The sequence below is a fragment of the Siphateles boraxobius genome, unplaced genomic scaffold (genome assembly GCF_051911475.1).
Source record: "Siphateles boraxobius isolate OS27281-9 unplaced genomic scaffold, OSU_SipBor_1 1, whole genome shotgun sequence".
Taxonomy (NCBI): Eukaryota; Metazoa; Chordata; class Actinopteri; order Cypriniformes; family Leuciscidae; genus Siphateles; species Siphateles boraxobius.
The window spans coordinates 2,113,518-2,128,707 of NW_027508699.1; the positions used below are offsets into that span (position 1 = coordinate 2,113,518).

The following is a 15,190-nucleotide window of genomic DNA, read 5'->3' on the forward strand; positions in this document are numbered from 1 at the left end:
CAGTATATTTGTAATATTTGTGTGTGTGTGTGTGTGTGTGTGTGTGTGTGTGTGTGTGTGTGTGTGTGTGTGTGTGTGTGTGTGTGTGTGTGTGTGTGTGTGTGTGTGTGTGTGTGTATCTACATAGACACAAAATTCACGTGTATGTGTTTACAGTACATACACATAATGTGGATTATGTCATCTTGTCATCTATTTTGCAGATTGTTCATGGTTCATGGCCAGGCTGCCCAAAGACCTGATCTTAATAGGATTTCTGAGTGTGTTGCACTCAGACTCTACAAAGAGTTCCGGGAAGCCAGAAATAGGCCAAAGGGCAACAAAGGGAAAACATTTGCAATACCTCAGTCAATTGTCATGACTTACAGTCATATCAAACAGTTAATAGAGGACTGCAAAGACATACTGGACAACACCAACCTTTTACTTGTGACTATAAACAACACCACAGTGTCCTCCTGGTTAGTTCATATTTACAGCTTCATACATTCACTTCGTTATAAAAACCTACTTATTCATACAAGATAAATTTCACACAAATAACAACAAAAAAGTTCTGTTGTGATTTTTATTTTCTCTAGGCTGCAGGATCGGCAGAAGAGAACCGACCGCAATTCGTTACTGCAAGGGGTGCAGCTTCCTCAGCAGGTCCATTTGGCAGAGGAATCGCTCCTGGAGGCCCGGGACCTACCATCCGAGCCTGTTCAACGCGCTAATACAGTTATGGAGTTCCAGGAACCAGAAAACCGTGAGGGTGAGGCAGTGATTCGTAAACGTCGCTGTGCCAGAGTGGTGTTTCCCACTGTGCACACAGACACTGGAGCTGGTGCCAGCTCAACCAATGAAGATCAGGACTGGTCGAGAGCACAGCACTGGCCTGGGGATGCTGTCTTCCCTGCTTCGTCGGACGTTGCCTACTGCCAGCAGGGTCAACACTCAGCTCCAGCGTCTCACTCTCAGGGCTGGTCCCCTTACCTGCCGTCACCTGCTCCAGCGCCTCACTCTCAGGGCTGGTCCCCTTACCTGCCGTCACCTGCTCCAGCGCCTCACTCTCAGGGCTGGTCCCCTTACCTGCCTTCACCTGCTCCAGCGCCTCACTCTCAGGGCTGGTCCCCTTACCTGCCGTCACCTGCTCCAGCATCTCACTCTCAGGGCTGGAACACTTACCAGTTGCCAGCAGTGCCAGCTTCTCACTCCCAGGGTGGCCATCATGATCAACCGCCACCAGCTCCAACACCTCAACCTCAAGGTGGGCTTCCTTACCAGCCAGCCCCGGCACCACTAGCTTCTCTCAATCGGTTCCGAGAATGGAGATTGCGAAAGGCAACCCTGGAGGATAAGGAGCGAGAGATAAGAGGTGATCCCCCCAAGAAGCGGCAAACCAAAGAAAGCTACCACTATCAGTGTAAAATATGTGGTCAGTCAAAGAGCAAACTTACTGGCCATACACAGTTACGGGGGAAATGGTATTGTCCTGCATCTGGACAGACCATCACAGAGTGGAAGAGTTCGTTATAGAATACATATGTAGTGTATATAGTTGTTTTTATAGTTGTTTTTATAATTGTGCTGCACTTTGATGTTCCATAACAAGCCCATACATTGTGTTATTTCTATTCAAAGTGTTTGTGTTATCTTGTTATGTTTATCTATGTTTACGTTAACACAGTTAACGGTTTATTGGAGTTGTTTGTGTTATTTAAAAAAAAAACACACACACACATACATCTCTTTATTGGAGATGTTTGTGTTCTTAAAAAAAACCTAAAAAAAACCACATACACCTTTTGGTGTTTGTGTTATTAAAAACAAAAAACACAACTCTTGTGGTGTAACAGTAACACATTCATCCTTTGGGTGGAAGATCCAGGTGCAAATCCTGGCAGGAGTGTGCACCTTGTTGGCCTAATCAGTATTTAATTAAAATTGAATTTATAATGTATTATATTTTCTATTATTACTATTATTATTATTATATCTAGCTATTGAATTGTGTATGTATGTATGTATATATAATGGCTAATATAATGGTATTTATAACTACATGGTTACTTATAATAATAATAATAATAATATCTAGCCATTGAATTGTGTCAGTATGTATGTATATATAATGGCATTTATAACTAAATGGTTACTTATTATTATTATTATTAATTATAAATACTAGTTTTATTATTATTCATAATTTATCAAACTATTTGTAATGGTAGTAGGTGTTTATTATTAGCATTACATGTAGCTATTTAAATTTGAAAGTTATATAGATTTGAACTTTTATTTGTGAAAGTGTTTAATTTATTATTATTATATCTAGCCATTGAATTGTGTATGTATGTATGTATATATATATATATATATATATATATATATATATATATATATATATATATTGTGACAATCAGCGGCTGGAGTGCCCGCATGAGCCACTGGAGGGCACTCTCTTCCTGCGTTATGTTCCACCATGGACTCATTATGTTTGATTATGGTTTCATCAGTTTCACCTGTGTACCCTCAGCAACCCTTTATCTGGACTGTTCTGTTCTGTGCCCATTTGTGAAGTATTGTTTTACCCAAACTCTGTCTTAGTTTGTACCTCTTGTTTCTCCGTGCTTGGACTCGATCTTTTGTGTTCCTTTAATAAATATCTGCGAATGGATCCGACCGCCTCAGCCTCTACGTGACAGAATACTGAGCCACAACTGATCCAGCGGCTGAGAGGAACACTGACCTCGATATGGATCCCACAGCGCAGATCGTAAGCCTCCGTCAAGGAGAACGTCCTCTCAAGGTTTTTGTGACAGATTTTTTGAAGCTCTCTCGTCAGTCCTACTTGAATGATTTCTGTTTGATGATGCTCTTTCGGGGAGGACTGTCTGAACCGCTCGGCTCTGCTATACCATTTCCGTGTTCAAGCTGGACTCTAACCCAATATATTGACCTGGCCCTTTCCATGAGCGGTTCGGCTTTTACTGTGGATTTTTTGAAACTTTTGCTTCACAAAGGACCCGACGATTCGCCACTTTACAAGGTACCCACTGAATCCACGCATCAATTGTCTCCCGGTGAACCAGCGCATCACACGTGCTCCGCCGAGTTTGCGCTACATGAAAGCCCAGTTGAACCAGCGCTTCGTAAAGGGTCCGCCGTATCCACGCAACATGTGAATCCCGACGTTACAACACTTCACGTAAGCTCCGTTATATTCCTGCGTCAAGAGTTTTCTGAGTCTGAGCGCGTGCCAGCTGAATCAAGTGAGTCAAGTGCCGAGTCAAGTGAGTCAAGTGCCGAGTCAAGTGAGTCAACTGCCGAGTCAAGTACCGCCGATTCAAGTGAGTCAGGTGCCGCCGATTCAAGTGAGTCAAGTGCCGCCGATTCAAGTGAGTCAAGTGCCGCCGATTCAAGTGAGTCAAGTGCCGCCGAGTCAAGTGAGTCAAGTGCCGCCGAGTCAAGTGAGTCAAGTGCCGCCGAGTCAAGTGAGTCAAGTGCCGCCGAGTCAAGTGAGTCAAGTGCCGCCGAGTCAAGTGAGTCAAGTGCCGCCGAGTCAAGTGAGTCAAGTGCCGCCGAGTCAAGTGAGTCAAGTGCCGCCGAGTCAAGTGAGTCAAGTGAGTCAAGTCCCGAGTCAAGTGAATCTAGTACCAAGTCGAGTGAATCAAATGAGTCGAGCCAAATGAGTGAATCCAGTCAAGTCAGTGTATCAAGCCCAGTGACTCGCCGTCGCAGGAGGAGGAGGACTCGTTTGGTTCGCCAGGCTCCGGTGGGTGTTCCCAGACTCCTCGCCCTGCCGGCCCCGCCTCTGCGCCTCGCCCTGCCGGCCCCTCCTCTGCGCCTCGCCTTACCTGCGCCTCTCAAGCTTCGGGAGCCTTTTCCAGTAGCGGTTTCCAGCCCGGAGGCTTTAGCTTTCAATTTCCCCATGAACTTTTTGGGGGGGGGCAATAGGTACCCTAAGAGGGCCATGGAGGTGGCATCTACGTGGACCCTTGCACTACCACCTACACCTGAGAGGGTCATGGAGGTGGTGCCTACATGGACCTTTGCACAACCACCTTCGCCTGAGTTTACCATGTCACTGGTCCTGTCCAGCCCTGTGCTCCCCACGTCTTGGTCCCCTGTTAAGTGTCCTCTGCCCTGGTCCTGTGTTATGTGTACTCTGTCCTGTTCACCTGTCACTTATGCTCCAGCCTGTCTTCCTGCCAAGCATGCTCCGCCCTGGCTACTTGCGGAGCGTGCCTCCCCGTGGTCTCTTGCCCTGCTCTGGTCTCCAGGCCCCAGGTCTCTCCATGGGCCTGGCCCCCTGCCTCTCCACGGGCCTGGCCCTCCATCCCATCCCCCGTCGACCTCCCTCCGGAGCTCTTAGGAGCGTCTGGAAGCCGCTCCTTAGAGGGGGGGTTATGTGACGATCTGCGGCTGGAGTGCCCGCTTGAGCCTCTGGAGTGCACTCCTTCCTAGTTTATTGTTTCCATTATGTTTCACCCTGGACTGATTATGGTTTATTTGTTGCACCTGTTTTAGATTGAGCGTCCCTGATTTAAGCCTGAGTTTTCCCTTTGTTCAGGGCTCAGTATTGTAAGTGTTTGTATGTGTCTGACTGCATTACCTAGCCTTGTTCCAGTTTCCTTCTATTCTAGTGTTTCGGTTCCTTGATTATCTGCCTGTTCCCGGTTTCCCGTTTGCCTTATCCCTGCACGGATTTGATGTTTGTTTGGACTGCTTACCTGGTTTTGACCCCTGCCTGTTTCCTTGTACCTGTCTCTGGATTCTCCTCTTAATAAAGCCCGCGTTTGGATCACCTCTGTCCATGTTCCATGTGCAGTTTCATGACATATATATATATATATATATATATATATATATATATGTGTGTGTATATATGTGTATATATAATGTATGTATGTATATATATATATATATATATATATATATATATATGTATATATAATGTATATTAAGATTAAACCATATGTGTGGTAGTAAGTGTATAATAAATAATTGTATTTACATATATTTGTACATTTATATTTATTTTTTATTATTACATATAACACTATACATTTGAGCTTTTGGAATAAACTATATTTGTGGAAAGTATGTGTTGTACACTTTTATTATTTCACATTGTGATAGGGTAGGTAAAATAGGTCTAAATATTGACTTGTAAATCATTTAAATACTTTTACATTTATGCATTTGGCTGACGCTTTTATTGTCCAAAGTGACTAATATTGCATTTAAGGTACACATTTTACATTCTTATCAGTTCTTGCTTTCCGTGGGAATCGAACCCATGATTTTGGCGTTCTTTCCCCCTTCTTTCTCCTCCTATCTCGTTCTCTTCCCCCCCCCCCCCTTAGCAGTCCCTTTTGCCCCATCTTTGGCCGAGTGGTTAAGGTGATGGACTGCTAATCCATCGTGCTCTGCACGCGTGGGTTCGAATCCCATCCTCGTCGTTTGATGTCTTTAGTGTTTCGAGAGAGCCAAGTGCGCATGGAAAAGCCGTTCAAATGACATTGCTGCCGACTTTAACGACATCATCATTAAAATAGCTGCAGAAACAAACCACACTCCAGCTTCGGGCAGATGTGCAGGCGTAGTGATGAGGTGGCCGAGTGGTTAAGGCGATGGACTGCTAATCCATTGTGCTCTGCCCAGTGGGTTTGAATCCCATCCTCGTCGTTTGATGTCTTTAGTGTTTCGAGAGAGCCAAGTGCGCATGGAAAAGCCGTTCAAATGACATTGCTGCCGACTTTAACGACATCATCCTTAAAATAGCTACAGAAACACACCACAGCCCAGCTTCGGCCAGATGAGCAGGTGAGTGACGAGGTGGCCGAGTGGTTAAGGCGATGGACTGCTAATCCATTGTGCTCTGCACGAGTTTGTTCGAATCCCATCCATGTCGTTTGATGTCTTTAGTGTTCAAGAAAGCCAAGTGTGCCTGGAAAAGCTCTTTGCTTCCAACCACAACCTCATCATACTAAAGATAGATGCAGAAAAGCTCCATGTGCAGGCGAGTGACAGCGTGGTTAAGGCGATGAACTCCTAATCCATTGTGCTCTGCACACATGGGTTCGGATCCCATCCTCGACGTTTGTTGACTTTAGTGTTTCGAGAGAGTCAAGTGCGCATGGAAAAGCCGTTCAAAGTATATTGCTGCCGACTTTAACGACATCATCCTTAAAATAGCTGCAGAAACACACCACAGCCCAGCTTCGGGCAATTGTGCAGGCGAGTGATGAGGTGGCCGAGTGGATAAGGTGATGGACTGCTAATCCATTGTGCTCTGCACGCGTTTGTTCGAATCCCATCCATGTCGTTTGATGTCTTTAGTGTTCAAGAAAGCCAAGTGTGCCTGGAAAAGCTCTTTGCTTCCAACCACAACCTCATGATACTAAAGATAGATGCAGAAAAGCTCCACGTGCAGGCGTGTGGCTGCGTGGTTAAGGCGATGAACTCCTAATCCATTGTGCTCTGCACACATGGGTTCGGATCCCATCCTCGACGTTTGTTGACTTTAGTGTTTCGAGAGAGCCAAGTGCGCATGGAAAAGCCGTTCAAAGTACATTGCTGCCGACTTTAACGACATCATCCTTAAAATAGCTGCAGAAACACACCACAGCGCAGCTTCGGGCAATTGTGCAGGCGAGTGATGAGGTGGCCGAGTGGATAAGGTGATGGACTGCTAATCCATTGTGATCTGCAAGTGTGGGTTCAAATCCTTTCCTCGTCGTTTGTTATCTTTAGTGTTTCGAGAGAGCCAAGTGCGCATGGAAAAGCCGTTCAAATAATATTGCTGCCGACTTTAACGACATCATCATTAAAAGCTCATCATCTGCAGCTTCGGGCAGATGTGCAGGCGAGTGATGAGGTGGCCGAGTGGTTAAGGCGATGGACTGCTAATCCCATCGAATCGAATCCCATCCTCGTCGTTTGATGTCTTTAGTGTTCAAGAAAGCCAAGTGTGCCTGGCAATGCTTTTTGCTTCCAACTACAACGTCATCATACTAAAGATAGATGCAGAAAAACTTAACGTGCAGGCGAGTTGCTGCGTGGTTAAGGCGATGGACTGCTAATCCTTTGTGCTCTGTGCGCATGGGTTTGAGACCCATCCTTGGTGTTTAGTTTCACAGGGAGCCTAGAGGACAGGTCAACCGCAGGGGTGCAGCTCATGGCAAGCTTTTAATTATAGCTGTATATAAAGCTCATGTTCATTTCTGAAAACGTTGTTGAGATCCGGATCAATACAATAAGCCCCCTGGTTAATGGATATAATCATTTTAAATACAAAAACACGTTCAAGGGAGGTCCAAATCCTGGCTAAACCAGCCACCTTCAAGCTTATGCTTTCGACACCACAGCGAAAACAGAATGTAAAAAAAGCAAAAGTACAATTCCCTTTTACAACTAGTCATGAAGCCTCTTAAGAGACTGTCAAAAATTGCCAAGGCTGACTGTATTTCAAGTCATCCCAGCGGGGTATTGGGTAAAGTTTTCAACCAGCAAAGATCACGTCTCGGATGAGCCTCATAGACTATGATATTGCCTCTGCGAAAAAATGCCAGACAAGGTAGCGACGTCTCCTGTGCTTTTATCTGGACATGGAACGACAGGGTGTTATCACGTTTTAAACTGCCATGTAATCAGCCTTTTGGAACGGCCGGCTGCATGGTGTGTCTATGAAACAGGTGAGTGAAATGCACATAGAGGTTAATTAATTGTTCTCTCTTAGCTCAAAGAACAAAATGTGCGGTATTTTTGATGGGGGATACTTATGGGTATCCTGGTAACAAAGGGGCAGAGTTATAAGCCTCAATCTCCAAGAACATGTTTGAGTTTGGGATCGATTCGATGAGCCCCCTACCAGTTTGGGTAGGATAATGAAGAGTGCAAGGACACTGCAAACATATTCTGAGAGAGGTCCAATGTAAGCTATGCTGCCATTTTCTTCACCCAGGCGTTCTCTCTAGGTTCTTACCAACAAAGGTGGGGAAGAAGGGAAGAAAAGGGGGAAGGAAGAAAAAGAGAGGGGGGAGAAGAGAAAGAAAAAACGAAGAAAAGAAATGCTGAAATTTGATGTTCAAAGATATGCCTTCATTAGCATTGATCTTATGATACATTTTCCGGTTTCTTCGTGTGTGAAAATCACGCATTTATATCACACTGTTTTCTATTGCAGTTGTGCACCAAGACCGGGGTTCGAATCCAGCTAAAGACAACTTTTTGTAATATTTATTATTTGAATAAATAATCATTATTTTTGAATGCATACTGTTCCCGTTTTAATAAAATATACATATTTAATTTGTTTGTTGTGTTTTTTGATATTCTATCATGAAAAATAATGTTATTTGCATTATTATGCAATGAACAAAGATGCAAATCATTAATTAGTAACTTATATGCTGTAAAATGTTTCACAAGAATAACAAAATGTACAAATTATATTTTTATATACAAATGTTATATTGTTGCAGTGTACTGATAAAATATTGTTATAATAAAGTAAAAGTAAATAAGCTAAATTTTTTAATGCATACTGTTCCAGTGTTTATAAAATATACATATGTAATTTGTTTGTTGTTTTTTGATATTCTTTCATTAAAAAAAATGTTATTTGCATTATTATGCAAGGAACAAAGATGCAACCCATTAAATAGTAACTAATATGAAGAATGCATGTCACAAGAATAACAAAATGGACAAATTATCTTTTTAAATACAAATGTTATATTGGTGCAGTGTACTGATGAAATATTGTGTTATATGAAAGTAAAAGTAAATAAGAAAATTATTTTTGAATGCATACTGTTCCAGTGTTAATAAAATATACATATGTAATTTGTTTGTTGTGTGTCTTTGATATTCTTTCATAAAAATATATAATTGCCAATGGAACAGTGTTATTATTTAGTAGTTGTTGTATTATTATTGATCTGATTAAGTATTTTTTTAGGTTACATTCAAACAAGACACTTGCAAATCTGTTATTTGTAATGAACAAAGATGCAACCCATTAAATAGTAACTAATATGCTGAAAATGTCAATCACAAGAATAACAAAATGTATAAATTATATTTTTTATATACAAATGTTATATTGTTGCAGTGTTCTGATGAACTAGTGTTATATGAAAGTCAAAGTCAAAAAGAAATCACTTGCCAATTTGTTTTTATTTTCCAATCATGCCAACAGAACAGTAATGAATATTAAAATGTTAAATACTGGTAACATGTTTTAAAAATAATTAAATAAAATGAAGAATTAAATAGGTTTTCAAAAACAAGAAATAAAAAGTTAAAATGTTAAATAACGTTAAAAAAACAATTAAATAATATTCAACACAAGTATTAACTATTTAAACAACTGTTCACACTATATACATGATGCTATATACATGAAAATATATACATTATTTGGAAATGGTTCTCCTCATTTCCTCTAACCACACCTCTTTTGAAACAGTCTCAGTCTGTGGGCAGTACACCCTGCCCCTGTACTGGCTATGTCCTGTAGCACTTGTTTTAAATTGCCCACATTTTTTGCAAGTGTTGGCCTCTACGGTTCTCCTGTAGGGTCTCTTGGGCATGGCGTCTGGATTGGCAGCTGGTGAAGCGGGTAAGCGGGTGCCCTGTACAGCTGTTGGCTGTAACAGTGGCTGTACCATTTGCATCCCCTGGGCCATTGGGATGCCCTGGATCATTTGCACTCCCTGGAACATTGGCACACCCTGGAACATTGGCACAGCCTGGAACATGGGCACACCCTGGAACATTGGCACAGCCTTGAACATGGGCACACCCTGGAAACCTGGTGCTGATGGTATAAGTATATTTGGTACCATCTGCAGTGATGCTCCAGATGCAGATGGTGTCAGCAACGTCTGACTCTGCGCTGGTGCCTTGGGTCTGAGAGGGGGTCGCCCAACAGAAGTCTGCCTCTGCTTTGCCTGACCAGCTGTGCTCTCTGATAGCTTGTACTGGTGCTGCTCCCCTGGTTGTTCTGGCTCAGTCCGTAGACGTTTGGCTACCTGGAGAGGCTCATGAGCTTCAGGGAGGGGCTGAGGCAACTGAATGCCCTGAAGCAGCACAGACAGCTCCTGCTTTTTCTGTCTTTTGTTATACCACTGAATCAGGGTGTTCTGGTTAACCTCCACCAGCTGCATGGATGTTCCTCCCATCACCAAGCTGTTGCCCAGTACAAGCTGCCTTATCCTGCTATAGTCTTGCAGGATCAGAGACCATCTTGACAGGGCTCCCTTGCCTTTTCTTTTGGGGCTTGGGTGGACAGTGCAAAGTCTGATGAAGATGGTCTCCACCAGACGGCAACAGTCAGGCCACTGAGCAGGTGCGCTGCTTGCACCCAGCACACATCTGGTGGTGCTCTCTACACCAGGGTGAGTGGGCTTCTTCGGGACCTTGAAGCGTCCACTCAGCAGTCTCTTTCGGCATCGACTGTCATACACCACCCGTTCCTTGTCCCGGTCATCCAGGTTCTGCCAAAGAGCAATTATGGTGTTGGCTTCCTGGTTGGTCAGGCTGAGGGCTGTGTGGTCCCGGAGATCCACCAGATATTCTGCCAGCTGGTCCACATGTTGATAACCCGGGATATTTTGGTAGTCAACAGCCTATTAAAAAACACAAACATGCAATACAATTATTACATCACATCTGTCTAATGCATAATTCCATAACTGATTGTGTTATTTTCCTGTTTATCACCGTAAAGCACTGTATAGTACAAAGCAGAGAGCGCCATTCTTGACATTTTACAAAGCACCAAATAAATAAAGATGACTTGACTTGATGTGTATTTGCAGCTTACAAATGAATTTAGGCTGTACTTTTAAATGTAAAATATGTGGAAAGTCTGGATTTAAAGCACTGGATGTTAATTCATCATAATTATTCTAGTTAATTTGAAAGACATACAAAGGAGTAGTATTTACCGTCTCTTCTTCATCAACATCCTGACCAGCATCCTCTGGCTCTGAGGGGAGAGTTGAAACAGATGTTTCAGAGGGAACAGGTGTGACAGCAGTCCTTGAGGGTCCAGGTGATGAAGGAGACTGTGTGAGGACAAGTTTGGGGTCAGGGATCAGTGAAGGGGATGTGGAGCCCAGTACAGGTGTGGCACTGCTGGTGACCACGGTGGAAGAACCCAGTGTCAGTGTGGAAGAGGGTGGTGACAGAACAGCCTCCGGATCTGCTATTGTGTGATCCTCGCTGATGTCACAGAAGCCCTCATCTTCATCTCGCTCCTCCACACTGAGGTCCTCAATGAGCTCTGCTGTCTGCTCAGAGTCAGGATTCATGTCCTGCAGTGCCTGACCAGTCTGCTGGAACAGATACTGCACTCCAATGAGCTCACCTGAAATAAAAACAATAAACAAACGGAAATTAAATAGAATGTTGTGTATCATATTTGATACATTAGGCTTTTGTAGTAGCTCATATAGTGTGAGAATATAGAGCTCATCGTCAAGGAGAAAAAAAACAAAACAGTTTTATTTAGAGGCCCAACACGTTTAATTATGTGGGCAAAACATGAAATGAAATGCAATACAATGATGATTGAGAGAAAAGTCTGATGATCATTTTGATATTTACATGTAACATGATTTTCTAATCAAGTGAACCCAAGCTGCTTCAGTCTAGTAACTAGTCATTAAATATTAGTAACAATATAAAAGTTATTCTTACAATTACTTTATAAAATCAGTAAAGGTTTCACAATGAAAAGAAACGTGAAGCACGAGCTGAAGGTGGACACTTTTACAATTATACTAAAAGACTATAATCAATCAGACGACAGAGGGCATGTTTCCTAAAAAGTTTTGATCATGTTGATCATTTAGAGTCCTTTAGAAACTTGCATATCAATTATGATACAATCGACTCTATAGGGTTAAATCTGACATATAGACGGAGGTTACACAGAAATTGCAAGTTGATAAAATAAAAATTATATAAAATAATTCTCACCGGTGTAACATGCAGGGGGACAAAACGTGGGGACCACTTTCCTGCCAAACAGCTTTTCATAATTGCCGTTTACACAGTGAACAAGTTCTCCTGTGTAGCTGCGCAAAGCTGATGGCTCCGATGACAGGGAAGCAGCCTCCCGGTCCTGGTTCCACCGGTGTAGACCCTCAGCAGATAAATCTGAAAGTTCAGACTGTTTGCACTGGTCCCTGTAAATAGACACAACAGTGTTTAGGAGGTGTTAAAGGAACACACAAAAACACTTAATGCTCTTTCTTTACACATGCACAGTGTGTGTGACAAAGACAATACCTGGGATGAAACGGTTCAGGTGTAAATGAAAGGACTCGAGAGAAGTGGAGCCTCTGGCACATCTGTAGGTCTTTAGAAGCACACCTCCCTTGTTTAGGCTCCCTGTCTCTGTATAGAGCACAACACCAGGGGGGTCTTGAATGCATTTCACATGCTTCTTCTGGACATTCCATATGTGCTCCATCCTTTCTCGGTCCAGGAGAGGAACACCCAGGGAGTCTTTGCCCTTGCTGCTCAGGAGCTCTGTAAGCAGCCGCTCAAGGAGAAGGATGGTAGTCTCCTCTCCACAGGTCCTCCTCCGGCAATGGAGTGCCAGCTCATTCCTGGTAAGATGCTTGTTGACATCTTCATCTGTCAGCGCAGGCCAACCCTGGGATATCAACAGCTCTCTCTTTGCTTTGCGAAGCATAGAAACATCAGCCGCATCCCACGCAAAAATGCACGCTGACAGCTGTGACATGAAGATGGGATACAGCTGATGGGCATCAGTTGTACACCCCATGGCAATCCTGCGCATAAAATGCCAGATGTCCAAGCGAATCATGAGATCAGGCCACCCTCTGAATCTGGTTTTCAGCTTGGTCTCACCCACATCAGTGCAGCAGCCACAGTCCACGTACAAAACAGCAGGTGGATCCACACTAGCCTGCTGGTACCTTTTCACCAGACCATCGACCATCATGTCCAGTCCTGCTCCTTCCTGTGCTGTCAGCACACTCATGAGCACCTGACCAAACTCATTGCCAACAGAGGTAAGCCAGAGTCCCGTTCCCCTTGCCGTCCCAGCCAGCTTCTTAGTGATCTGCAGTAGATGACAGGAAGCATGCAATGCAATGAAACATCACACCATATAGAATATGACACTCATGCTCTGATAATGATATAACAGTAAACACCATAAATTAACAAAAATCCCCTGCTAACCTTTTTAGTGGAATCCATCTTCAAGACTGAACCATACGTAGATGTTATCCTTGCATGGATTTCATCCAGCCTTGTCAGGATGTCTTGCCTGTACACGGTGAGCAGCCACTTGCAGCTTGGGACCACTGTAGGCTCTGGGGGTTCCTGGAATTGTATTTGCAACACCCCGGGTCGTTTGAGGAAGTCCACACATTGGGTGGTGTACCGGGCCATACGCTGGAGCCACTCCTCACTGTGGTTATCACGCAGCTGTTTGATGACCCGCGTGGGACTGTTGCCTAGGCCACGCTCACACAGGAGCCGAATGACTCTCATATCACAGGCATACCTTAGGAAAAGCAAAATCCACACATTCATATATTTTACATAATTGATTTGTAAAGTATTTGCAAACATATGTGATGATGGGCTATCAACTGGATGTGGAATTAAAGTGTACTTACTTCCGCGTGAGGATGACCAGAAATTCAGAGCGATGGCCCAGATCCAGCTGTTGCAGGACAGTCTGACTCCAGGACACATGCGAGGCTTTACACTTGGTACAGATGAGGGTTTCTGTGACCATGTTGTACATCCTATCGATGTCCAGAACCTGCCGTGCCCTTTTGTGCAGACCGCCTCCAGTCAGCTGATGCTGCCCGCAGGCAGAATTGGGACAGAGAGCCTTGATCTTCCACAGCTTGTACGGCATCCACAGCAACAGAGCATGACAAAAAAATCTGTCTGGAGCTGGAGCCTGGTTGTAAATAAGTGCTGGCTGTGGTGGGTAATACCAGAGCTGTAGGTTGTCTCGAAGCTCTGGTTTTCCCTTGGGCCCCATTTTAAAAAGCCTGCTGGCAATCCACCTGTGATCTTCTGGTGGCAAAGTGTCCGACCACAAACGATGCAGTCGAACTGCAGATGCATCTTGCAGTAATGCCCCCGAAGGAGTAGTCTGTGAAGGAAAAAGACAAAACATTTAGTCTAGCAGGTCATTTATTTAATTACCGCTTTATCTATCCAAGACTACCCTCATATAAAATAGAAAATATTGGATGTCAAATATGTACTTAAGGTTATAGAATAAAATGTATACATTTGTTCCAATAGTTTTCAGAATTGTGTCAGCTGCTAGCACTAATTTGTGTGACTCAATTATTGTGGTTCAATTATTTTAGACCAATATGAAATGAAATTACTTACCGAGACAACATGCAATGAAATATAATATATGTTGCATATATAACAAGAGTGTCAGGAGCCAATCAGATCCCTCACATGTCACCACGCAAAGATCACTGTCCCCAGATTACTGATCACCTGCACCTGTTTCCACTCAGCACTCACTTCCCAGCCAGTACAAAAGCACCCGATTCACTCCCAGTCATTGTCAAGCCTCCAACAGGAACGACCCTTACCAGTCACCACTTGTCTCACTCTGAGCCATCCTTCAGCAACGGACGTAAAGTATACTTACCTGAAAGAAACTAACCTTGTTGTCCTTGTTCTGATGTTCCCAGGATCCGCTCCATGACTCATGTTCTCCGTTTCCTGGAATCCGCCACGAGTCCCGTTTCCCACTGGATGAGCTGCAAGAGAAAGGGAAAGTATCACTGAACTGGTGAGCTCATTGTCAAGTGCACTTCAAAGGATCTACTCACCTGGAATCCTTCCTGAATCACGCCTATCCACGAACGATCTGAAAAGAGAGAAAAACTCAAGTTATTGATCTGTGTTACCCGCCACGTTATTCCTTAAGAAGAGGATTCACTCACCTGAGTGAATCCTGAGTGAATCCTCCTGAGTGAAAAGAGAGAAAAACTCAAGTTATTGATCTGTGTTACCCGCCACGTTATTCCTTAAGAAGAGGATTCACTCACCTGGATGCATTCCTGCCACATATATCCTCTTCGAGATCACCGTTGAACTCCCGAAACCCTGCATACTTACCTTTGAGTTAAATAAAGATACATTTATGTTTATCACTTACCTCTGT

At 43.6% G+C, this 15,190-nt stretch overlaps 1 protein-coding gene and 1 non-coding gene across 2 annotated transcripts; both read right to left on the reverse strand.

Moving 5' to 3' along the window:
• Positions 1–7,413: 7,413 nt before the first annotated feature.
• On the reverse strand, positions 7,414–7,554 carry LOC143741272 (U4 spliceosomal RNA). The gene has a single exon (XR_013204987.1). It is a non-coding gene; the product is annotated as a U4 spliceosomal RNA (small nuclear RNA).
• A 1,599-nt stretch (positions 7,555–9,153) lies between these two features.
• On the reverse strand, positions 9,154–13,543 carry LOC143748657 (uncharacterized). The gene is made up of 5 exons (XM_077240780.1): positions 13,216–13,543; positions 12,292–13,093; positions 11,980–12,188; positions 10,944–11,365; positions 9,154–10,622 (listed from the first exon to the last, which is right to left on the reverse strand). Exons 2-5 carry the CDS (start codon positions 12,462–12,464, stop codon positions 9,408–9,410), a joined length of 2,019 nt encoding a protein of 672 aa, XP_077096895.1. The 5' UTR covers positions 12,465–13,093; positions 13,216–13,543; the 3' UTR covers positions 9,154–9,407.
• Positions 13,544–15,190: the final 1,647 nt, after the last annotated feature.